A 27,330-nucleotide genomic window follows, 5' to 3' on the forward strand; every position below is an offset into this window, starting at 1 on the left:
TTGACAGGAGGTAGTGTTACCCAGCTGCAAAAAACGCACAAATTGTCACATCTGAGCACAACGCGACTCTATAGCCTTTACAGTGCCGGGTGCATGGAAACAGCTCACAGGCAGTGAATTCACCACCTTCAGCTTCCATTGGAAGAGGGGTGTTAGGAGTAAAATAGTGGCTATAGCGCACTAACTAGAAAGCTGCTAAAAAGGAGAATTCCATAAAGGGAATGGGACCCTCCTCTCAAAGGTTTCCCATGGTGGTCTGAAGTTTCCAAGCTAAACACAGCTCAGGCACAATGCTCATTGCACAGAGTAAGCAAAATCAGCAATGAGAACATAGTGACGGACTTAGCTCACCTTGCAGTCTCCTTCCATTCACATTCCTCTCCATCCCGAAAGCACAGCTCATCCATCTCTGTGAAAAGGTCATGAGGTATATGCTCTTCATCATCATCCTCAGTGCCCAGAATAAACTGCACACGTTGTGATGGGGTATCTGCACCAAGAATAAAGCAATGTGCTAGGTTACTTCACGTTTATCAATCCAGGGATGACAGAAAGGGATACCAGAAAGAAGAGCCAAGACTGAAGGAAAGGTGCTTGGCACACTCTATGTACTGACACATTGTTTGTGCCTATCATGTCTTACCAATATTAAAGTAGACCTGAAGAGAGATCGATAGATATTTTTATTTTTATTACACACACATACATAAAAAATTATCAGAGGGTGTGAATAATAAACACAAAAACTTCTTTCAGGGTTAGTGGTTGGCTCAATCCATTTATTGTCAAACAACTGTGTTTGTGCAGTGATTAAGAGTTAAAAAGCTTAAACTACCCAAATGACCCTGATCAAAACGTTAACATACCCTGGTGATTTGGCCTGATAACATGCACACAACTTGAAACAAACGGGTTTTAGGCCCAGTTCACACTCGCTTTAAAAACGTTCCCTTCGCGGATCGGAATGAAGCGGATTCTAACGGATGTGAATGGATCCAACGTTAACCTATGGATCCGTTCACATCTGTCCGTTCAAAATGATCCGTTCCACTGAACGGAATGCAAGTTTACTGCTGCACCAATTTTTCCGGACCGCCGAGTCCAGCGGAATGGAAATGGAAGCTGAAGCGCTACTTTGGGGCGGATCCATTTGCCACAGTAACGAAAGTGTGAACAGGGTCTTAATGGCTATGAAAGGTAACAATCTTCACCTGTGATCTGTTAGCTTGTAATTAGTGGTTGTGTATAAAAAGGTCAATTATTTTTTGGACTCCTGACAGACCCGTCCATCCAGTGCTGCGCTTATGTTTTTTGGATTCTAAGTCATGGGGAAAGCAAAAGAAGAGCCAAAGGATCTGTGGGAAAAGGTAGTTGAACTCTATAAAATAGTAAAGGGGTATAAGAAAATATCCAAGGAATTAAGAATGCCAATCAGCAATGTCTAAACTCTAAATTAAGAAGTGGAAAATACTGGGTTCCGTTGAAACCAAACCACAGACAGGGTAGACCAACTAGTATTCCAGCTACAACTGCCAGAAAAATGGTTTGGAATGCAAGGAAAACCCAACAAATAACTTCAGGTGAAATACAGGACTCAAAACAATGTGTGGCAGTTTCAAGATGCACAATAAGGAGGCACTCAAAGAAAAATGGTCTGCATGGTTGAGTTGCAAGAAAAAAATCTGTTACTATGCAAATGCCACAAAGTAGAACGCTTAGAATATGCCAAACAGCACAGAGAAGCTTCAAACCTTCTGGCACAAAGTAATTTGGAGTGATGAGACTAAAATTAAACTTTTTGGCTACAACCATAAGCGCTACATATGGAGAGGAGTCAAGAAGGTCTATATTCCTACTGTGAAAAATGGTGGTGGATTGCTGATGTTCTGAGGATGTGTGAGCTCCAAAGGTACAGAAAATGTGGTCAGAATTGATGGCAAAGAGTGTAGTATGTTATCAAAAAATACTGGAGAAAAATTTGCACTCATCAGCCAGGAACCAGAGCATAGGATGTACTTGGATATTCCAACATGACGATGATTTAAAACACAAGGCCAAGTTGACCTGTCATTGGCTACAGCAACATAAGGAAAGGTTCTGCAGTGGCCATCTCAGTTCCTGACCTCAATATCATTGAGCCTCTCTGGGAAGACCTTAAACCTGCAGTTCATGCAAGACAACCCAAGAATTTATGGGAACCTGGAGTCTTTTTGCCAGGAAAAATAAGAATAATAAAAACATAAAAAATAAAAATAATTCGGCAGATTTACCCTCTAACTGCTACAAAAGATTTCAAGCTGTCATTGATGTTAAAGGGGACACGGTATTAAGAACGGTTTGTTTGGGCAGTTTGTGTAGGGATTATGATTTAAAGAGACACGGAAGCGGAAAAAAAATTATGATATAATGAATTGTATGTGTAGTACGGATAATTACTAGAACAGTAGTAGCAAAGATATTTTCAGTTACTGTATATTCCTGCGTATAAGACTACTTTTTAACCCTTGAAAATCTTCTGAAAAGTTGGGGGTCGTCTTATACGCCGGATGTCATTGATGCCGGGTGATACGCCCTATCCTGTTCCCGCCTCTCAGATCTCCCTGCTGAAGGAGTGCAATCTATTCTTCCATACTGCTCTGATAAACAGGTAGACAAGGAGGGCTGACCAGTCTACTTAAGGAGAGTTGACCAATGCAACAAGTCAATTGACCATATACTGTTATATACTGGGTAACACATACAGTACAGCACCAGTATCTGTTCATACACAGCACCAGTACATGATTTATTCTTGTTTTTTTTTTTTATTTGGTGTGCGTTGGAAGAGGGGTAGTCTTATACGGCGAGTATATGCTAAACTCTATATTTTAACTGGAAAAGTTGGGAGGTCGTCTTATACGCCCAGTCGTTTTATACGCCGGAATATACGGTATATAGGTTGTTGTTTTTTATAACATTGCATCATTCTCTAATATTTGCAGTTTACACACTACTCAGCATTCTAAATTATTTTACAGAGCAGGCTAGCGGAAAAAAAACAAAACAAAACAAAAAAAAAACACTACAGTGCCAGACACTTGAGATAACAAGCTTCAGAAGACAGAGCTCTCTGGGACTCTGAAAGTCGTGGAGCTCAATGGCTCTTTTGCATAGATAACAACTGGAGTTTCTTAACTCTTCCTGTACTGGACACAAAACATTAGGAGCAGAGACATAATATTATTTCTTCGCTGTACTACACATACAAACCCTTTTAATTTTTTTTCGCTTCAGCGTATCTTTAAGAAGCGTAAACACGATTGGACAATAAATAACTTCAGCCAACCACTACCCATGAGTGAAATAATTTTTTTGTGCTTTATCATTCACATTCTGTGAAAAATGGTTAAGAAATCAAATTTTGCCAGGGTATGTAAACTTATGAGCACAATTATACTTATGAGGACAACTGTTCTTCTGCCCGGAGTTAGTTCTCCCTAACAAGTAGTCAACATTTAAGTCTAATATTGCCCATCTCTACAACCCCTTCTGTGTACAAGAGTGACTGCACTGTATACTACAATACTAACCACCTGAATTGTATACTTTTTGGACATTCATATGAATGGTCTTTCTTCAATGTCTGCTACATCAGATCTCTCTCACACACCCATCCACCTCCAGTACTGACATATTACTAATTTACTACTAGACAGAAAGTAAACATCACATATCTTAGGTCACATGTCACAAGAGCAAGTGGCAGGTTACAGTCTACCAATAGCTACGCTGGGACACCATAGACAGAGGTCACATTACTGATAGGAATAACTTTCGTTCATGCTAAGCTGGTATTATACACTCAAATGACCCTGTCCAGTAGAGTCTACGGTGTCCAATCGTTCAGTATTTTATTTTGGCATGTAGATTTGTTTTTCAAACTATTTATATTATGTGTTCCAAAACTATTTTCCACCAAATAACCCCAACTGAAATATAGGTTTTCAACATACAGTACATAGATTTTTCCTAGTTAATTTGTAAACTACACTGAGATTAGACAAGCATTTTAGGTCTGAAAGTTAATAGGATTTTTACATGTTTTCTTCCCAAGTAAAATTCTATTTAAAAAGTATGCGATCAATATCAACAGTCTGTACGTCTGATTGGCTGGTCACAATCATGTGACTGAATGTGACTTGTGCTTCAAGATCTTTCAAGAACAATTGACTATCTTGTAACAATTGGTTGTCATTTTCTGAGTTACAAGTCAAACTCCTATAAGCTAGAGTACACAAGAATGTCAGTCCAGGAGTTCCAAGAGGGAGTTGACATCACACACTACAGCTATTAATAAACTAATGTAGCGCTGTGAAGCTGGGCAGACTTGGAACTTTAGCCTACAGAAGGTAGGCTGACAAACCCCTACTACTCAAGTGAGAGCACACACATAGCATTACATTAGCAAGAGCTTTTAAAATGACACGTGCTTAGAAAAAGCTCTTGCAGTATGAACCAGCCCTCCTCCTCATCCAGATAATGCCATTTAGAAGGGAGGTTGTGTGCAGCCAACAGGCAGGCCCTGCATCTGATTCAGGCGTGGAATAGTGCAGGGAATTTCCAAGTTGATGAATACCACACAGTGGCACTCTGACTCATAAAGGGAACAAGCCACAACTCTCTACTCTGCTCTAATCATGCTTTACAATGTGACAGCAGCAAGCAGACGCCACTGTCGCAAATTCAGCAGTCGTTATAGATGGGTGTTAGTGTCTCACCTGTTACCTAGTACAGACATCTAACAGACCCCAGACTGTAATGAAATGGTGTCTTCAAAAGCAATATACAGCAATACAGACTACAGATATATACTTCAATTAAAGTGTATACGAGATAAAATGTGGGGTGATTACTAATGACCTCCTTACACATATTATATAGCCAATCTTCCCCTTTAACATATTTTCTTTTCACTCCTGTTACATCATTAGATAAGGTAGTCAAAACAACAAATGGCGTCCCTGCCACAGTTGCGAAAGTGGTCAACACTGATACTTCCTATAGGCACAAGTTCCTGGTTAGTAATGGATCTTGGAACAGTACCTTATCTGATGCACCCCCACCCAAAAAAAAATCTTCTAACCGCCGCCGCCGCATCCCAGGTTCCAAGATCACAAGTGCTCTTGGACAAAATTGCATGCATTTTTGCAGTTGTGTTTTCTAGATGGCAATGTTGGTATTTGGCTGGATGGCTATTGACTGAATGTGACATGGCAACCCACTTATCAGAAAAGTTCAACAGCAGGTGATGTTTAGGTAGGTAGTATCGTTGTAAGCTATTTACAGTGCTGTGGGTGCAATATGTTCAAAACCTCTTTAAAAGTAAGCCTGTAATTTAAACAAAGTAAAAACACAACAAAAGTTAGTTATCACAGTTAGCCTTCTCAGAGACTTCCCACTACCTCCTCCCGACTCTCAATCCAGCACTGGGACCCTCTGGAAGTTTCCGGCAGCCTTGTGTCTGCGCAGTAGGATGGAGTTGGTCAGGTTCAGCAGAAAAAGCTGAGCCTTGCTACTGCGCCAGCATCCTGCACCAGTGCAGCCATGCTTGTTCACAGACACATCACATAAGCCCTTGTCAAGGAGGTTCAGGGGCTCCTGTAACAGATCAGCGGAGGGGAGCAGCTGAAGGGGGAAGCCTAAGTACCCATTTGGAGCACCATTTTCCCCTTTAAGTACACTTTAAATTGTGGGCTTGAACACCGCTTGAAATTGCCATGGGGTGAACTCAAGCCTACCATAGTTTGGGGATTCCCGACCATCGTCTTTGTCATTTTCTCGCTCTCTTCTTTTCCGATGATGCCTGTGACCGCGATGTCGGTGTCTTCTGCGGCCCTGCCTGCCATGGGGTACGTGTACTCCGATGTAAACAGCTCTGTGACCTGAAAAAGAGAACAAAAAGGATTTTAGGGCATGCAAGTCTACACGATGCCTATAAATAAGCCTTTATTATGTATGCAGAGTGGACTGCATACAGACATCATACAAGCACTCCCACATCTCAAGCAAACAATTATAGGAAAAGTGAAGTTAGGGTGTTCACCATAACGCAGTTCCAAAGAAGATTAGGAGTGAGAAATGGCCAGAGGGGCAGGAAGTGCCACGCATGTGGAAGCTGATAAATCAGGGCATAGAAAAGCTAATATGCGTTCAGATTACGCAAGGCAGTAATTACAGCATAAGCTACATAAAATGCATTACACAATGGGAGTGAAGCCATTTATTATAATACATTATTAAACTTCCTCTTTTAAGCAAGAAAAGAAGGAAGCACACCCATCAACACAGTGTGACATTTCACCCTAACTCAGGAGCAGGATGTGCTCTAACATGAGAGGCTGTCTGTGTTATTTTAAATCAATTCTGACTTACTTTCTAAGAAAACGGAAGGCAGTTCTTTAGAACCATCTGTATTACCTTCTAATGGTGCCCACACATGGTACAATTTTTTTCATCCAATGTTACCATTTCTATGTTGTATAAGGGAACTGCCTAAATTATCCTTTGAGTATATTCACTTAAAGGAATACTATCAAAGTATCTCAATTTCTGGAAGCAGCATTAATCAATAAGGCAATATGAGTCAAAACGAACACAGAATATGTTTCTGCTGTGCAGTGTGTATTTTTTTTAATATACCTTGCAGACAGCGTCCCCTGAACAAACTGACGGCGACGGGTTTTTGGGGCAGACCATTATGCTAGAGGTGATGCCTCTTGCCAAGTGCAGCTGTGGATTATAAGGTTTTATGCTCCCCAACTTCAGTGCAAGTTATGCAGCATGTTACTATGAGGAGGGAGAGACAACAGCTCTCCCTCCCTCTCACTCCAAGTCTGCCCGGCCAATAACATCATGCTTACTTGTCCCCTTCTGTTTGCGTGTGAAGGTAATCGTCAGAAGTTTCCCTTCACACTAGTGAAGCCCGGTTCATGAGGGATTGGCTCATTTGAGCCAGTTCTTTCCTGTGAGTCGAGTGATCCGACTCATCACACTGAACCGAATCAGTCCAGTGGATGAGAAAGGAATCCTTTCTCATCCACTGAACTGATTCGGTTCAGTGTGATGAGTCGGATCACTCGACTCACAGCATAATGGTCTGCCCCAAAAACCAGTCGCTGTCAGTTTGTTCAGGGGACGCTGTCTTCAAGGTATACTAAAAAAAGACACACTGCACAGCAGAAACATATGCTGTGCTCGTTCTGACTCATATTGCCCTATTGATTAATGCTGCTTCCAGAAATTTAGATACTTTAATAGTATTCCTTTAATTTACCCTTATACTACATAGAAATGGTAAGATTAGATGAAAAAAAAAATTGTACCATGTATGGGCACCATTAGCTACATCATGCTATCTAATAGAGCAACTCATGCAGGGAGAAGAGCATGGAAAGCTTCCATTGCATTATGGGAGATACTGGTCACATTAGCACTGGAAGCAAAATCAAAGACTGCAGCTACTGATCATCTACTGTCAGCTAGGATAGCGATTGATTTGTCACAAAACGGACAGCTGATATATTTCACGGATGGCAGTTCAGTGCCCACCAGGACCCTCGCCTGATGGGCTTCGGGCACAGCGCTCGCTTCGGCTGCTGCCTCCGCTCACGGAACTTTCCTAAAACTATTGGGTTGGTGGCATCATTATTTAGCATTTATATAGCACCATCATCTTCCGCATGGGTAGAGTTTCCCGGTGGTTCAAGCCCACCAGGCCCTGCATTGGATACGGGCCCCATAGCAGCCACTATGGCAACTATAGTGATCCCTACACCAGCCTTAACCAGCCAGATAGCAGATTACAAATAGTTTCCACTGGCCTCTCTCAATGTGCACACTGGTCATTTGAAAACAGCACTGGGCTCCCAGCTGACACTCTGGCCCTTCTCCTGACCCAGGTGCATGTTCCAGCTCTACACACAGCCCGGTGACTATAACACAGCTCAGTCCTCTAAACATCTCCCTGCCCATTGGTACTCTGTGTGGATATGAAGAAAGAGAAGGTATGTCACTAAAAGTGTACAGACTGTGCAGCTCTGGATTTCAGCAAGGATAGTAACACATTTGTGGCCGCGGAAAAACGTGGAAAAATTTCACTCTTGGCCGACAGCCAGCTGAGAACTGAAAAAAAAAAAAAAACACACACACACATAGGAATGCAGAAATTAGCATAACGTATCAAGAAGTGCATGGACCTACATGACTCTACATGGAGAAATCAATGTTTGTGTGCTCACAGTTATTGCTATTAAAGGGAATACTGCCTTTGCTTTTCCCTTCACTCTCCTCCGCCGTTCATGCTGCTTCATTAGTGTCAATATGGAAACATTGCCACATGGAAATCTTATTCAATGGAAAGCAAAGCATATTTAAAATTCCAGCTCCACACATCAGTTTTCCTGCTGACGTAGGTGGCTAACAAGGATCGCTTTACTAAAGAATCAAATGATCTCAGATGAACGAAAGTTTAACTCACAATTGCACTTTTATTATAAAAAAGGATTTCTGAGGGCTATAGCTAGCCCTTGTAAAATGCCTTCTTACATGACTGACAGAAAGATATGAAAACTACATTGAAAAAGGTTGTGGTTTCTACAAAATAGGCTGTAGTTTGTCAAATGTTTGGTTCCCAGCATCATTAGGATGAAGTCATTGCGGCATTGCTGGCCAGGTTCACACTAGAGAGGGATAACTACCATTTCCCGGAAACGGAACACAGCGGACAAACAGGTGTCAATGGATCCTATGTCAAGTTTAGGATCCAGTCAGACATGTTCTGGTGTGTCCAGTGCAACGTCCCATCCACTAGATGAACGTCTGTCATGTCATAGAGAGCACATTGCAACAGACACTTATGCTGGGCATAAACTGCTCGATTTTGCCGCTCGATTCTCCTGCTCAATTCCGCAAGCGATTCTCTGCTTTTCCGCTTGTTTTTGTTATCTTTTTGCATTGTCTTCAATGTGGAATCGAGCAGCGAAATGATCTGGCCGGAGATCGGACATGTCGGAAATTATCTATCGAGCCATGTAAATGGCTCAGAATTGAGCAGTGTATTTCCAGCATTAGGGACTACTGGAAAATATTGGGATGGTTACAACAGATTGTACATAAGATCTTCTGTACCGTCCACATCAGGCCTGCGGTGTAACCTAAACAGCCTTGTCAATCTTCTCAATTGCTTTATTTTGTAGATCATTTAGTCAGGGTTTGCTCATTGTGAAACCCTTCTCTCCCGGATTTACATTCTGATACTTATCACAGGGGTCGTCAGGTGAGGAGAATTCTGCATAGCTAATCTACCTAGGCTAATCTGTAGGGATGATCTATGAGATGCTTCCGAATTGATGAACTTTTTTATGCAACTGTTTGCAGTTTGAAAATGGACCAATGAATTTAAACCCAGGTTTAAATTCATTGGTCCTTTTTTAAACGGATTGGTCCATTTTCAAGCTGCATAAATTTGCATGAACTCGGAAGAATTTGCATATCTGTGATCATCCCTAAACATATGTAGGAGGGTGGGGCTACATACCAATTTAAGCAATATATACATAAAAGTATTTCTGATGCTGAAACCAGGAAATGTACCATAATAGTGAGTATCCTCAATTTACTGCATTCTACTATATGTCACTACAGTGCCTTGTAAAAGCGAACCTGAACTCCTGTACAGTTCAGGGCAGAAGAAAAATGCACCCTGTGAGTAATCACAAACGGTATTTGATCTCTCAGCTGTATCAGCTGGCTGTTTTGGCAGAGCAGCTATTTGTAAACATATGATGTTAACCCTGCATATTTATTGCAGGGTGTGTGTGTGTGTGTGTGTGTGTGTGTGTGTGTGTGTGTGTGTGTGTGTGTGTGTGTGTGTGTGTGTGTGTGTGTGTGTGTGTGTGTGTGTGTGTGTGTGTGTGTGTGTGTGTGTGTGTGTGTGTGTGTGTGTGTGTGTGTGTGTGTGTGTGTGTGTGTGTGTGTGTGTGTGTGTGTGTGTATATATATATATATATATATATATATATATATATATATATATATATATATATATATATATATTCGGATATATGTGTGTATATATGCATGTTAGATTCAGGAAAGCCAATCAAAATCCACCTATTGATTTTCAAGGGGAATATTTAAACTGCTGCCATTCCTACACTGTTTATGGCAGAGGCTTCAAACCTGCTACAGTTGGTCATTGGGTGACTGGTGTCAAAATTCACTAAAGGGGCAGGGCCACAAACAGCCTATCAGATTTCTTTGCTGGATAAACTGCTTCCATTCACACATTTTTGATGACAGGAACCTGAAAGCTCACAAACTTGATCATTGAGCGACTGCGTGTTAAGGTTACAAAAACTGGGTGGAGTCAAAAACAGATTTCCCTGGGAAAATGTTAACTGCAGACCTTCTTCGCGGTTTCTCAAACTTTGCACAGTTGGTTACGGAGTGACTGGGATTAATATTAAGAAAAGTGGGTAGAGCCTAGGAAAGCCAATCCCTATTCACCTGTTTTTTTAATGGGAAAATGTAAACTGCAGCCATTTTTTAGACTGTTAATTGCACGGTTCTCAAACTTGCCACAATTGGTCACTGGGTGACTTGGATTAAGATTCAGGAAAGTGGGGTGGAGCCTACAACAGCCAATCAAAATTCACCTATTGCTTTTTAAGGGGAATATTAAAACTGCTGCCATTCTTGCACGGTTAATGGCACAAGCCTCAAACCTGGTACAGTTGCTCATTGGGTCACTGGGCTTCAAATTCAGAAAAGGGGGTAGAGCCACAAACAGCCAATCAGATTTATTTTTAATGATGCCAAGGACCCGAAAGCTCACAAAATGTTACTTATCTTTTAGAGCAGAGAGGAAGTTCTGAGCACAGGTCCACTTTAAACACAGACACACATACAATTTTTTTTTTATTTTGTTACTGTGGCAAACAAAATATCAGTACCTTAGGCCCTGTTTACACTTAATCAGATGGTACGCTTTTTTTATTCTCCATAGCAGTGCATTGAGAAAAAGATTTCAGTTAAAACACTTTAGTGTGAAAGGTGCCATAGGAAAACATGGGCATTACTTTGAAAATCAGTTGTTCTTTCAGTTATAATTGAGAGCAACTGATTAAGTGTAAACGTGGCCTTATAGTCGCTGTTGTGGCTATACTGGCATGTTTTTATTGAGGTCTGTGTGCCTGATGTTTTTAACTAATGAGGTGGAGGAATATTCCAGGCAGTAGGGGTAATCATTTTCTATTTTGGTAATACAGGATACCTAGAATACTGACCTCTTTCTTCATTATTGCATATATAAGCGTTTACGTTACACCAACCCTGTAATCTGTACCAGTGCACATGTATTACAGGAGTAACAAGCCGGCAGTTGCAAAGTAACTGCAGGTGTCCAATAAAACAATCAGTATTTATCCACATGGGCGTACTGAGGCAAATACACAGTGCATTCCCTGTATTAGCCTAGCAATACAGAAATGGAAACACGTGTGAAGACTGAAATATCACTGTTGCTATGGTGCTTGTTTGGGAGGAGCAGTCGTGTTACCAGGGCTCTATCAGTGTTTTCAATGCCATTACCTCATTCCTTCAATACTATCTTGAAACCAGACATTTCCAATTCACTCCTCTAGCTTGAAGCAAACCTCAACCAATTAAAAACTATTTCCAGATAACAGGCTTCATTTCTAGCAACCATGCTTCCCTCTCCACAGTGTATGAACTGTTCATTAGCTTCAGCAAATCCTTCAAGAATCCCTATTTCCAGGGTGTGAAAGTAAATTCATAGCTGGGCACTTGCTGGATTTGAGCTGGCAATGCCATCTTTCTGCCCAAAAGGGTGGAAAGAAAGAAGCACAGAATTGAGATCCACGTAGCATAACAATCTATGATGCCACCTTGCCCTCTATTTTGACCCCAATGGTCATGTGACTGATGCATCATGTTCCATGATGACCAGGTCAGAGGAGTGTTGGATTTGAGTGTGGACTAAGGACAAAGTGCCCACTAACAAAACCATTCATGAACAATCACATTTTCAATCAGATTATTCAGATTGTCTGCCTATGCCCATGCCCAAGTCAACCTAAAGCCACGCCCCATAAACAAAAACAGCCAATGGCAGTTTCTGATAGCTTTGTGGATGAAGCTCTGCAGGCTAACAAGCGTTTTTTTTCCACACGTTTTGCCCGACAGTCAGCTGACAGAACTGACTGTCAGCAATGGAAATCACACACAATGTGCAAAAAAAAGAAGTGATCCCTGCCATGGTTTTGATTCTGCAAGGGTATGGGCTTTTAATAAACCGGCACATCACAGGTAAAGCGATTACTGTATGTAATATGCTTATGTACTCCGCTATGTAGACTTTTTTGCCTTTTAATCAGTTCCAGTTCACTTTAACTCATTTTTACAGCGCAGATGCCAGATCCCTAATACCTTTGGCCTCCAATGAATATGTACTCTGTGTGCTTGTTTCTGCATGTTCAAGGTGAATAAGAGAAAAACCGAGAGAAACGCGGAGGAACAGAGAATGAGAGCAGAAAGGTTAGGCCAGGTTTTCTTTTAGAAACATGCAAATTACATGTGAATTTTAGGATGCGAAATTCGCACGTGTAGTTCGCATATGCATACAGTATATGCAATTTTGTAATGTGAAGTCGCAAAAAAAAAAAAATATCTATCCATCCATCTAATGGTGCAGTTTAAAAGAAGATCCAGAAAGGAAATCTTTTGTTATTATGGATTGCACATGCAAAAATGCACATGAAACCACACGCGTTGTACAGCTTGTAACCTCCACAAATTAGCAATAGCTCATCAGTTTTTTTCTAGATGCAATTTATGCATCTATTCAAAACAAGCCCATAGCAATTCAGTGCTGTGCAAAATCCATGTACTGTAACAAAAAAAAAAAAAAAAAGGACCAGTGTTCCCCCCCCCCCCCCCTCCCCCCTAAAGACCAGGCCTTTTTTGTTAAATAGGCCACTGCAGCTTTAAGGCCAAGCTGCAGGGCCGCACAACTCAGCACAGTGATTCAACCTCCCCTCGCCCCCTTTCTGTTGGAGGGGTCTGATTGCTCCCCCATGTTTATTATTTTCTTATACAAATAGTATTTTTTTTATTAAAAAAAACCAAAATAATATTTCTTTACCGGTAATTATTTTTTCCCCTCCCCGCAGCCAGCAAATCATGGCGATCGGCTGTCATACGCTTCTGCCTATGAGAGCTGATCGCTCTCCTGTGTCCCAGGGGGACAGCAGTGTCACACGGCTGTCCACAGTACAGCACTGCATTAGATCGCAGCACTGTACTAACCTAATAGGCGGCGGTTTCGCCATCTAACAGTCTCCAAGCGGTTTTCGGCGCTGGGAGACGGAAGGCGGGGCTCAGGAGATGAGCGCGCAGCCTGCGCATGATCTCCTGCTAGCCCCATAGACGGCAGTTCACGCCAATTGGCATGGAGCGGTCCTGGGGCTGCTGCACTGCTCACGCCATTTGGCGTGGAGCAGTCGGCAAGTAGTTAAAGGACCACTGTCGAGAACATTTTAACATTTAAAATATATGTAAACACATACAAATAAGAAGTAGGTTTCTTCCTGAGTAAAATGAGCCATAGATTATTTTTCTCCTATGTTGCTGTCACTTACAGTAAGGAGTAGAAATCTGACATTACCGACAGGTTTTGGGCAAGTCCATCTCTCCATAGGTGATTCTCCGCATGGCCTTTATGCTTTGTAAAGAACCTCTGCCTGAAAAAGATTTATACATAGATGCTGACCAGCCTCCCAGCTCACTGTACACTTTTTGGCAGTTGGAAGGAGCAACTGTCATTCGCTAAGTGCTTTTGAAATTAAAGAAAACACTGAGAACCTCCCCCCCCCCCCCCATGAGGAGATGGGCTAGTCCAAAACCTGTCGGTTCTGTCAGATCTCTACTTCTTACTTTAAGTGACAGCAACATAGGAGAAAAGTAATTTATGGCTCATTTTACTCTGGAAGAGACATACTTCTTATAGGTATACATTTTAAATGTTATGATTTTTGTGACAGTGGTCCTTTAAGAAACAGGGGATTACAGTGAGAGGAAAAACAAAAAAAGCCCAGTAAGGGTGGCAAAATTACAGCAGTGTCCTAATGAATCCACCACTTCATCAGGATTAAGAACATATACTCTGAAGGCAGCAGGACAGTTTCAGGTTTAGAGCAAACCAGGCCTAGTAACGTTTGCACTTTTTTGCCGTTTACATTGAAACTTGTGTAATTTTCTGATGTCTGTGACGGAAACATCGAGGCCTTTTCTCACTCTTGTTCCAGTTAGGAGACGTCACCAATACTGATCTCCCACACTGGTGCAGTAAGGAATTAAACAAATGTGTTTTGGGTAGCATGGTTAAGACTAAAGGGGCCCATACACTCAGCCGATTATCGTCCGATCGATATCGATCGCAAGTCGATTGACCAATCGATCGAGTTGCAGCCGATTTCAATCGATCTGACATGTTGGAAAATTTAGGAAGATCTGTTGAGATTGCTTATCATTTTGCATTGGAAGTAATGGAAATCTGATGGCAAAAAAATGCCATCAGATCGATTTTCTATAGATTTCATACTGAAATCTATTGGAAATCTGTTCCTAGCAGATTTCTATCCCAATGAGCATGTCCTCAAAAACCTCTACTTATTCCACCATCCTACTGACAATCTTCTCCATATTGCCTATTGTTTTTATTTCAGCTGTTGAATGTTTGCATGAGACGGTGCTATAGATTGCTTGGGTGACTTCTCGGGACCCTGCCTGGGGCTGTAATTATATTTGGCGGTAGGCTTTTGCTCAGCTAATCGCTTCTGGTAATCGCAGCAACTAAAGTTCTAAATTTGGAAAAAGTTTAGAGCCCTCATTTTTCAATGCTGCCTTAAAAACCTATTTTGCAGCCTATTGAAGGACGTTGGTGCCTGGGAACCAGAAAATAACACTTCTATAAACTGCCTTTATTTTTGTGAAAATTGCTTATCCAACCATAACTGACTAAGCATGTACTGAAAAATACAGTAGTTTTTCCATGCGTTGAGCTGGACCAGTTTTCCTATTACATGGTTAAGCTTCAGAGGTGCCACTAGGGTGTATTAAACCAGCGCGTGAGATAAGCCTATGGAGCAGAGGTGTGAATTGTTCTTTGTTCCTCCCCTGATGTTTGTTCAGTTCCCAGAGAGGAAATACTACCATACTTGTTGCAAAAGGCAGGGTGGCTTTGTTACTGAATGCCTGTAACCTTTTAAGAGTGACAATTTTTTTTATTACTATCTATAAGTACTCTGCATTTTGTTTCCTGGTCCCAGTAAATGCCACACAAAAAAAAAAAAAAAAAAAAAAAAAAAAAAGTGTGTTTGTCTGTTAATAGATCTGTCACGCTGCAGAAAGTCTGATACGTGCAATATGTGCGTATTTTTGTTTTTCCAACAAACTTTTTTTTGGGGTGGGGGCAGTACAAAAACCATCCGACTCCGATTCCCAAGTCCATGAAACCTCTGACTCCTCGACTCCGACTCCTCAGTTTTATGAAACCACTGACTCGAGGTACCAAAAATTGCTCCGACTCCTAGACTCCATGGCCCTAAATGTAACATGTCAATTTTTAGATGGAAATACTACACGATTCCCATCACAGTTAAAGCACAGCACTTCAACATTGCAAAACAATTACGGTATATCCTGAAAATTTCCCATGTTACTTATTGAACCCAACAGACCCCCCACTCAATATTTCTAAAAGTAACTACTTCCATAGTTCTTTCCATGCAGTCACGCTTCACATCCATTGCAGCATTCCCGATCTCTTGTGATGACTTATTCAGCCTCCCTTCCCTGGTTGAACGTGTTATCACCATCTCCTCCTTTTTCTGCTTAAAGCAAATTATATGTAGTCATGAAATAAACCCAGAAAGTTTGTTATGGGCGTAGTGAAAAAACATGAAAAAAGTATACAGTGAGTTCAATCTGTGACCTGTTGACAGGGTCGTGGCTGCCCAAGGCGTATTGATCGGTATGGAGAGTAAAGGCTAGTCTGTCTAGTCTGCTCCCACAGAATAGCTATTGTAGCACAGGTTGTAAGATGTAATGGTGGCTGTGAAAGATTTGTAGCAAAGTAAGAAGTGTATTAAAGAAACAGCGGTGTATGAAAGATTCTCTTGAATAACAAGAACTAAACTGTGTGCCTATGGCTTTTAAAGATCCTCTGAAGTTCTGTGGCATCCAGCACCAGAAAATAAGCAGAGGACTTGTGTAGTCCATGTCCTCGTTGTGTCAGCTGTTTTGGCCCACAAGAGGAATCGGCACAATATTGAGCAGGTGGTTTTCAGTCTTGGCAGGTTATTGTATGTGATGAGAAGAACTTGTCACATAAATATGCTGTTATGATAAGTGATGATCACAATATGATGGCAAATCCTGTGATAAGTGATTAAAAGCACTTTTATTCCCACATAAGCCTATTAAAAGGCAAACACAACTATGTTCTAGAAGTAGTCCCTGGTTCCTAGCCCAGGCTGCCTAGGCCTCTGTCATCCTAGCAAAAATCCGCTTTCAGAGCAAGCTTTAGCTCTCCTCCTTCCTGCAAGTTGTCTGCTTACTTCAATGGAAACTGGTACATTAGCATTTGGCCAAGAGGTTTCCAGCATTGTATGGGCAACATTTTGGTTACGCCTGTAAGATGGCCATACACAAGGTTTTTGTTTGTTTTTTTAATTATTATAAGATTAATGATGTAATGTAGATGTAAGATTTCACTTGATTGGCGGCGGGTCGGGAGAGATACGGTAGCAGAGCTTACCCTCACCTGTCCGGTGGCGCTTCCTCCTGTGTCTTCTCTCAATCTCCAGGACATCTCCCAGTCTATTCACTAACAGGAAGCTGTCACGTGATGCTAGTGGTCAAACACTAGAGGACTCTACTGTACGTGACACGGTTCTCCTAGTGTTTGGTTTCCAGCGTCAGTCTAGGTACACACAGCTCCCTGGGATTGAAGAGACTGGAAGAAGCTATGGCATTAGATAACATAAGAGCCATTACAGTGGACAGATGAGTATTTGTTGCCCCTGCAAGCTGTACGGCCTGCAAAGGGGGAAGGGCGGTAGTGGAGACACAGCAGGTAGTGCGCACAGATTTTCAACCGATTTCATACTGAATATGGTTGAATATCTGTGTACAGTGTGGAGGGATTTGATCAGATAATGATCTGAGGGGAATCTATCTGTTGGCAACATCAACCAGTGCATGGCCAGCTGAATACATGATCTATTGTCACCTGAAATAATCACCAGCAGTTTCTTCAGGCAACAAAAGTCTACTACCTCTATACAGCTTTACACTTTATTTTAGCCTGATGGTTGAGAATCTGATTCCAGACAAAGGCACCCAATTCTTACAGAGCAGTGTCTGTGCAGCAAAGATCCGAAGGATCAAGTTTCTTTATTTGTACATGGGAGATCTTTGACACGGAACAGAGCTTGAGGATTAGGTCACTGTAACATCTGTGTGTTTTTGTTTTAGGGCCCTTGTCTGTGATTTGTGCTTTGAAATTTTTACCGTAACAGGAAAGTAGAAGCATAGCTGATTACATAATACATTCTTCTAAGAAGAGCTGGAGGGAGATAAAAGGAGGCAGGAAAGACATTTATTTATCAGGTGGTCACTGTGGTAGCAATGATTGAAGACATAATTAAGTAAAAGCCAGCTGCTGATCTTTCCTCCTCAGTATTGGTAAGGCTGAATTCCAGATACAGCTGCAATAACAGAAATGTGTAGATATTGTTTTTTTTTTTCATAACAATAATCTGTATTTGTGTATTAGGCTGTCTACTAGCAGCCACTTTGTATTGCCTCCACAGAAAGGTCTAGTGTCAGGTAGGATAGCAGCTAATTTGTCAAAGAACAGCTGATCTATTTTACGAACAGCAGCTTAGTGCTGACTTAGGCCTGGAACCCACTACAAAACGCGATCGCTAATTGCAAGCGTTTTGTATGAGCAGTTTGTAAGCGATTTCATGAGCGTTTTGGGTAACGATTTTAGAAAGTGTAAACAATTTGCCAGCAGTTGTGTAGCGATTAGCGTTTTAAAGTCTGATTGGTCCTTGCATTTTTAATTTTGTTACAGTGTACATTAATTTTAAAACGCTAGCAAAATCGCTCCGTGCAAGTTTTGATGAGCGATTACGCCAGTGATTATATACTTTACATTGAAGCGCTAACGCTAACAAAATGCTGCATGTCCTGCGCTTGCGATTTTGGGAATCGCAAACGCTCCAGTGGAAGTTGGCACATCCGTTAACATTAGCTGAGCATTTTTGGAAATCGCTAGCGTTTTTCAAGCGCTCCCTAAATGCTCTGAAAAGCGCTCTTGTGGTTTCCAGCCCTAAGGGTTTGGTAGCTCTAAATAAATTTTAAACTTGCACACCATGCTCCTTGTTCGCGGCCTTCAACTTTACTAAACCTGTTAGGTTGGTTGGTGTGGGTAGTGTTTTTTTTTCTGATATAAGTTCTGGGAATGATCACTTGTAGCAGTATTTTCACTCCTGGGGTCCAGTGACCCCCCAAACGCTACACCATTTTTAGTTTGATAAAGCCTATAGGCTGCCTGGAGTTTAGCATGAAATAGTTATTGAGAGAAACTGTTTGCTAATTGATAAAAAATATCATTTCTGAGATTTAAAAAAAGGCAGTTTTCAGGCAAGACTCCCTGGGAAGGAGAGCTATGGAATGTCTACACAGCCCTTTACCCATGGTGGTTTTAGTGAGGAAACCCATCTCCAGTCGTGAGGAAACCCATCTCCAGTCGAGTGAAATCTTCCGCACGGACAGATCGGTGGGAACGATCGATTTTGGATGGAAATCAATCGTTCGGTCAGCGTTTGCGCAACGATTTCACAGCAGATTCGATCACAGTGATCGAATCTGCTGTATATCGGCGGGAAAACCGTTAGGTGTATGGGCCCCTTATGATTTAACTGCCAGATAGATAATTTCCAACATGTTGGAAATTATCTATCTAACCCTCTATTTGCCTAGCAATTAGGTATTGTTCTACTCAGCAGGAGATAACCAGAATACAATGCACCAGAGATAATGACCAGTCTCTACCAGTACTTTACAGAAAATGATAGATTTTTTTTTGTTAGATTTTCTGATCAAACAGAAAACTGTATGGTGTGTACTAGGCATAAAAGGGTTAAAGCAGTATGAATGCTATACAATGTGGTTTCTACTAAAATACACCTTTCTCTGGCACGAAACTTCTGAACACTGGATCACACCAAAAAGCGATTACTCTGGACTGAATGGAGTTTGAATACACTTTTCAGATATTCCTCAATTCTTTGAAGAGTTTATAAATGGTATGTTCTCTGCTCCCCTTCCTCAGAAAGAAGCAATTAAACACCAGCAATAAAGCGCAGCTAAATCACTCATATCCGGATATTCTCCTGTAAACAAGGAAGTAATGGCCTGCAATTTCTCTACTAATAGCTTTTTGAAGCAGACACTCCATACAGAAAAACATTTGGAGCAGTCATAAAGCAGGAAAATGTGCCATTTAAAGCGGCGATTTATTGTTTTACCACTTGGCATTCTATCAGACCAGCCACTTGTGCAATTTGGTTCAGTGGCTTCTCTGGCTACAATGTTAGAACAGTGGAATACAAGGCACCCTTTGTGCTCCCGGCTCCAGAACAGTTCTTCCTAAGACACTGTATAGTTTTCTGAGGAAGTGGGCAGAGACCTGCGAAACGCATTATCTGGTTAGTGTTTAATAATAATAAAATTAGCTTACCTCAAATGAATAAAACTAGTATGAGGTAAAAACAATTGTTGCCATCATCTACAACCTATTTTTTGGGGGGTGCCTTTCCTCCCAATATTATCCTTACTCCCTCATTGCACAGCTTGCTGGGGAGAATTTTTTTTATACTTTAGTTCAGTAGAACCTTTACTAAAAATGTTTTTAAGAGTGCAATGCATTTAAAAAAACCACAAGAAGGCTAAATAATTTGAGTGAGGATAAGCGTTTCTCACGCCTGTGCAGTAGAGCGGATGCGATCACGCTCGGCTATTTCTGCCTTAGCCCGAATGCCTCCTGCGTCTGCGCAGGATCGCGGTAGGTAAATATTGCACGCTTGTTGAGGAGGTTTCGGGGGAGCTAGCGCTGGATTCCCCGAAAGCTACAGAGGACGGGGAAGCCTCATTGGGACCTGGAGGCTTCCCCCTCCCGAGGGAAGTATCCCCTAGAGGGGGTCTTATTTGTTACAGAGTCTCTTTAAGTCGCAGGGCAATATCCCTCTACCAGCAGAATACTTCAACTTGCCACATTTTTTCCCTAAAAGCGGTTCAAAGTTTGTTTGTCCCAAGGATAGATTAGTCATCTTTTTGTTTTACTACCAAAGCTTCATAACTAACTAGGGGCATATAATATCTACAGTAACTTAAGATTTTTTTGTGATGTAAATTCAGTGTAAATAATGCAGCATCCTGTGCACTACAAATGAGCAAAACAAGGAAAATTGATTCACAGTTGTGATCTTTAATGGACTTTTTTATACTTACTTCACAGTGCAATTATCTCAGCACAGATTTTGCTGACTTACAAAAAAAATAAAAATGATGCAAGGAGGGCACAGAGCAGTCGGTGGCTGGGAAATGGAGGTTGTAAGTGAAAATGACTGACGTAAGCGAGGGGTTGTGTAACGCAGCACATTGGAAAGGAGTCTTTAAAAGAACGGCCGTCTGGATCTAATAAAGAAACAGGCTCAAATGTTTTTGTTAATGTGAAAACGTAACTCAGATCTTGAACACAGCTGCAACCAATGACCATAGCATAATCCTAATTCCACTACCTCTTAACGTGTGTGTGCTGGAGAGGACAGTGAGAGTAGACACTCTCCAAGGGTATGGCATCATGACAGAGGGCACTTCACATTACACTTGTTAGTAAGCTGCTTTATGAAACAGCGCTCCAGTTCTCACACTGCTTTTGTATCATCTGCACACATCAAACAGACAGATTAAAGCCTGTGCAGTTTGTGCGCAGGACAGACAGCTGTGCACAATATACTCACTTTCTAGCTCTTCTTTTTCGAAGTTGGTGTTGACAGAAGAGCTCGTTTTCCCCAGATCAATCACAGCTTCCTCATCGTGCCCCTGGGGGGAGAGAGAGGAGAAAATGCAGTGTCAGAGTTACTTGCTTAAAAATCTAGTTCTTTTTCCTTCCATTAAACTGGAGGTGCACTGGTTAAGGGTCAGGCCCTGTCAGCCAAAAAACCCACATGGTTTTTCTTTTTCATTTTCTTTCAAAAGTAAAAAAAATAAAATTAAAAAAAAAAAAAGGGACACTCGAGTTAAAATTACAAAGATGCTACCTGGGAGGGGGTTCAGCTTTTTATTCCAAGTTCAGCCATCCTACAGAACCAAGCAAGCCTATTTCTTAAAGAGAATCTGTATTGTTAAAATCGCACAAAAGTAAACATACCAGTGCGTTAGGGGACATCTCCTATTCCCCTCTGTCACAATGTCGCCGCTCCCCACCGCATTAAAAGTAGTGAAAAACAGTTTTAAAAAGTTTGCTTATAAACAAACAAAATGGCCACCAAAAACAGGAAGTAGGTTGATGTACAGCATGTCCACACACAGAAAATACATCAATACACAAGCAGGCTGTATACAGCCTTCCTTTTGAATCTCAAAATATCATTTGTGTGTTTACCTTCTGTCCCCCTGCAGCTCTCATCCACTGAATAGTGACAGGCTTCCAGCAGACAGCTCTGCCTGTGACTGTAATTCCTCAGTATGTGTCAGCCAGCTCCTTTCACAGCCTAACAGAGGAGGATTTTTATCCAGCTCTCTTCTGTCACTGATAAGAGAGCAGAGATGCTGCTAGCTTATGTAAATAACACACACTGGAGTGTGCATAGAGGGGCCTGGCGAGGGGTGTGCATAACAGATCAGCACAGAAGAGTTGGCAGCCTTCCAGACACAGGGCGACAAGTCCGACAGGGGAAAGATGCATTGATTTATTACAGAGACGGTGATAGTAGAAAGACCTGCAGTAAGCCAGAGCACATTAGAATAGGTTTAGGAACTCGTAGGATGGTAGAAAACAGAATGAAAGTTTTGTTACAGAGTCTCTTTAAAGCAAACCTGAGCTGACATGAGATAACTGTGGTATAGATCACGGGTGTCGAACTTAATTAGGTGAGGTGCCAAAATCGAAAGCCCCATCAACACGATACGATGCTTTGTGCAATTTGATTACGATTCTATTTACGATCCAATTAAATCCGACATGTCCGATCTGGATTTGATTCAATTCGATTTGGCATGGTTTTGCAATGGCAAATCGAATTGAATCCTGATCGGACATGTCGGATTTAATCGAATCATAAATAGAATCGTAATCGAATCGCACAAAGAATCGTATCGTGTAGATTGTGCTTTAAACCTATGCCTGGTACATACATTCAATTATGTGGAAATGAACAGAGGCGCCAAAAGGATAAAAGTAACTAAAACTTACCTCTTCCAGACACAAAAAATGTAGAGTAACATAGTGCAGCAGTTTAACCCCCTGGGCGATACAATTACATCGCCCAGGAGGGGGCGCAGCACTGGTTTTTTAATTTTTTTTTTTTAAATCATGTAGCTAGCCTAACGCTAGCTACATGATAGCCGCTGTGCAGCGGCATCCCCCCACCCCCTCCGATCGCCTCCGGCCCTCAGCACAAGCAGGAGATCCCGTTGGCGATGACGTCACCGACGTCGTGACGTCAGAGGGAGTCCCGATCCACCCCTCAGCGCTGCCTGGCACTGATTGGCCAGGCTGCGCAAGGGGTCGGGGGGGGGGGCTGAGCGGCACGGCGGATCGGCGGCAATCGGAAGTTACACGCAGCTAGCAAAGTGCTAGCTGCGTGTAACAAAAAAAAAAATATGCAAATCGGCCCACCAGGGCCTGAGAAATCCTCCTGCGTGACATACCCCGAGCTCAGCTCGGGATTATCGCCCAGGAGGTTAAGATGTATCTGTTACAGTGCTACTTCAGGTCTCCTGACAGCCATATGCTGTATACCCTTGGCTCTGAATGCATGTCACGTGATCGGGAGCTGGAGATATGCAAGCACAGAGCATGCAGCTGCCAGGAAAAACAGAAGAGACACTACACATTGCTGGAGCAGGTAAATATTACGGTACACTGCTCTCTTGTGCAACCGTGCCATGTGGAGAGATGGTGTTGCTATGGGAAAAAAGGTCAGTTTGTGTATTACCAGCCACCAAGGTGGTTTGAATCCCAGAAGGGTGCCCAATGCTAATTTGTCCAAGGGGTGGGTTGTACCGTGGGTTGTTGCTGCACCCTGGTGCTATTAATGCCAGTTCCAGCTACCAGCAAGCACATGTATCCAGCCTCAGGCAATGCCCGCCTGTGCCAGATACTGGGGGCCAGCTATATTTCTTTTTGTTAGGGACTTAAGCAGATTTTACATCACACTGATTTGGCCGCTGTGCACACTCTACAGTCAGTTCAATGTAGCACTCTAAACTAAGGCAGCAGCAGATCCTTCAAATGGATCAGACTCATCAAGTTATACATACACACCTTTGAAAGTTTATATATCATTCTTAAAAGCTGTACACTTTTCTGAATACTGTACTCTAAGCCAACTTCAGTCGCTGCAGTTTTGGACGTATTTTTTTTTAATTCTTTTTGTGGCGGTTATGGTGGTGGTGGGGGCGGGGGGCAGGTTGTACCAGGGGCTTTTAAAAAAAAAAATCCCAGAAATCTTCATGCAAGACAAATGTCTTAAAGGACATCCGAGGTGAAAGTGAACTGAGGAGAAAAACAATTGTATCCATCCTCCTTCTATAAATGAATTTTTTTAGATATCCCACAATTTTATTTTATATTTAAATCTAGTTTTTACTGTTTTATTGTCTCTGCTCAATGACACCTTCATTGAAGTATGCCAGAGCTCAAATCTATGAACTATTGACCATTTTTATCTCTTTCCTGCTCTCAGAAGCCATTTACTGACAGGAAATTATTTTACAGCTATTATTACTAATCAGTGAGGGTTATGCTATAGTCTGACCCAGTCCGACCCGGGCAGAAACTTTTACTTGCTTATCTGATTTTAACTCTTTCAGGCAGAGAAAGAAAAAAAAGAAAAAAGAACACAGCCTAGTTATCTGTGTTCTTGGCACTATACATACACATGTCTATCTCATAATGTCACATGTCACCTCGGTTGTCCTTTAAGTGGGCGAAAACTTTCTTGGGTAATGAGATGTTACTGGTCTGCAATTTTCTTCATTTGGATGTGTGTGGATTTGCTGACATCTACGGTAACTCCCAAGAGACCCTCTTCACCATTTATCACAATTTGTGCATACAACATTACCCAAAGCCAAGGGCCGTAGATTGTTTATAAAACACACAGAATGGGCCATTGATCCCTAAATACAGAGCTAATCACCTACTGTATGACTGGAGGACGTTTTATAATCTCATATCCTTCCATACACCAAGCCAGTTGTAATAAAATTCTACCAGTCTGATTTCAGGCTTCAAGGCCAGGGAACATACTTTGTGCAGATGGCGTCCTTGGTGGGATGAGGACCCAAAAGGTACAACGTGAGGCTGCCAAGCACTATGCCGCTCTGTTTCTTCCCTTAGGACAAATGGGAAAGACCTCTACAGCATAATCATTTTGTATTACATTCACATTCTTCCAGTATGCTTGGCATCTTTCCTACAGAAGAGCAGAGCAGGCTTTTTCATTTCTGGCACTTGAGGAAATATTCACTGGCATCTTGCGTGTTATTTTAGCTGATGATCTTTAGATGGCACATATGCCTCCATGCAAACGGCATTTCACCTCCCTTGTAAGCTGGCACAGTCTCAGTAAACAGAAGCGTACAACTGGGGGTCATCAAAAGGTTGTGGGGGGAAAAAAGAAAAGAAAAAAAAAAAACTACTTTCATTCTGAAATCATATTTTTACAGGAAAAAGACAGCCGTCTGTCAGTTTACACTGGCTGAAAATGTAGAGAGAATACAGGAATTAAGTGGGGTCACAGAAGCTGAAGGCAGAGAAGGGTACATGGGGCAAAGAAAGTACATCTTCTTTCAGTTGTAACATTTTGCAAATCAGGGCGTAATAAGAAAAACTATTTGGTCCTTGGAAAGTCTTAAAAGTACCATAGGTACATAAAACCTCAAATAAATACCAACACATGGAATATTACATCATGTCACTATTTAAAGTGAATGGTAACCGAATTTAATAAAAGGAGACAGATACTTACCCAAAGAGAGGGAAGGCTCTGGGTCCTATAGAGCCTTCCCGCTCCTCTCCTGGTCCCCTGGTTCCAGTGCTGGCTCGCCTGGTAGCAGTATTTGACTAAATTAGTCAAATACTGCTTTACCTGGCCAAAGGAGGCTTCAGAAGTCTTCAGGGAGCCCGAGTGCTCCAGAAGAAGGGCCGCCCTGTACTGCGCCTGCCCAAGCACACTCACGCATGTGCAGTATGGAGCCGCACGTCTTCGGGAGGACACGGCTCCCGAAGACTTCCAAATACCCTTTCGGCGGGGGATTGAAACAGGGGGGAGCCAGTACAGGATAGAGGGCACCGAGAGAGGAGATGGAAGGCTCTATATGACCCAGAGCCTTCCCTCTCCTTAGGTAAGTATTTGCTTCATTTTTTAAAAAATGCGGTTCCCATTCACTTTAAAGAGACTCCGTAACAAAAACTGCATCCTGTTTTTTATCATCCTACAAGTTCCAAAAGCTATTCTAATGTGTTCTGGCTTACTGCAGCACTTTCTGCTATCACCATCTCTGTAATAAATCAATGTATCTTTCCCCTGTCAGACTTGTCGGCCTGTGTCTGGAAGGCTGCCAAGTTCTTCAGTGTTGTGGTTCTGCTATGAACTCCCCCTTCCAGGCCCCTCTATGCACAGTGCCTGTGTATTATTTAGATTAGTGCAGCTTCTCTCTTATCTTTTACAAGCTGGATAAATCGTCCTCTGAGCTGGCTGGGCTTTCACATACTGAGGAATTACAGACAAGGGCAAAGCTGTTTGCAGGAAGAAAAGAGCAGCCTGAAACTTCAGTGCATGAGAGATGCAGGAGGAAAGAAACCCACAAATTATCTCTTGAGATTAAAAAGGAAAGCTGTATACAGCCTGCTTGTGTATGAATGTATTTTCTATGTATGGACATACTGTACATCAACCTACTTCCTGTTTTGGTGGCCATTTTGTTTGTTTATAAACAAACTTTTAAAAACTGTTTTTAACCACTTTTAATGCGGCGGGGAGCGGCGAAATTGTGGCAGAGGGTAATAGGAGATGTCCCCTAACGCACTGGTATGTTTACTTTTGTGCGATTTTAACAATACAGATTCTCTTTAACAAAAACACTATGTCAAGGTTCGGACCATGCAATGCTTACAGGAATAGCAAAAAAACTTTAGAGCTATATCTCAAATTCTATAGCTCTTCGCATGCTAAATCTTAAAGCTCATGGCAGCACAGCTTATAGCAGGTTTGCAAAGTTTCAAACCTGTTTCCACTACACGCAGATTGGATGCAGAAAAACAGACTCCAATGAATGCCTATGAACCTGTTTCCACTAAAGGCAATTTTTCTGATGCAGATTTTCCCATAGGCATTCATTGGAGTCAGTTTTTCAGCATCCATTCTGCATCCAATCTGAGTGTAGTGGAAACAGGCCGTTAGACCAGGGATGTCAAACTCCAGCCCTCAAGAGCCAAAGTCCTCACACACCACCAGTTTTGGCACAGCTCAAATTAATCGATAGGACTGAATCAGGAAAGGTGTGGTTCAAGTAGAACACAGGTCTTCATTTCTCAGTCCATACTAATCACTAGCATGGACTCCCTTGTATACCCAAGTATTGTAAAGTCAAATGTAAAGCCATGTATTCCAACAGAAAAAGCTTGTTCGAAATTGGGTCATGTGACAGGACAAAGATCCCAAGCACTCCAACAAATCTACAACAGAATGATTGAAAAGGTAAAGAAAAAGAAATTAATCAAGGTGCTGCAATGGCCCGCCAAAGTCAAAAAAGGCTCAGGCAGGACCTCAAGAGGTTTGCGTAAATTGATTCCCACACACCTGAATGAACTGAAAACAACTGAAAACAATGTTGTAAAGAAGACTCGCTCATATGATTCCATGCCTTGAACTAATGAAGCTGTGTTTGTGGCAATTCAGAAATATAAAT

General features: G+C 41.9%; 1 protein-coding gene across 14 annotated transcripts in view; it reads right to left on the minus strand.

Moving 5' to 3' along the window:
• SLC4A7 (solute carrier family 4 member 7) overlaps nt 1-27,330 on the minus strand; it is a 242,784-nt gene that overhangs the window by 92,101 nt on the left and 123,353 nt on the right. For all 14 annotated transcript variants that reach the window (XM_068236202.1, XM_068236201.1, XM_068236199.1 and 11 more), the window contains exons 2-4: nt 21,153-21,234; nt 5,778-5,921; nt 352-490 (exon numbers count right to left, since the gene is read on the minus strand). In XM_068236202.1, the coding sequence (XP_068092303.1) occupies nt 352-490; nt 5,778-5,921; nt 21,153-21,234 (365 nt within the window). The remainder of the gene's footprint in view (nt 1-351; nt 491-5,777; nt 5,922-21,152; nt 21,235-27,330) is intronic.

Source organism: Hyperolius riggenbachi, chromosome 5 (genome assembly GCF_040937935.1).
Source record: "Hyperolius riggenbachi isolate aHypRig1 chromosome 5, aHypRig1.pri, whole genome shotgun sequence".
Lineage (NCBI taxonomy): Eukaryota > Metazoa > Chordata > Amphibia > Anura > Hyperoliidae > Hyperolius > Hyperolius riggenbachi.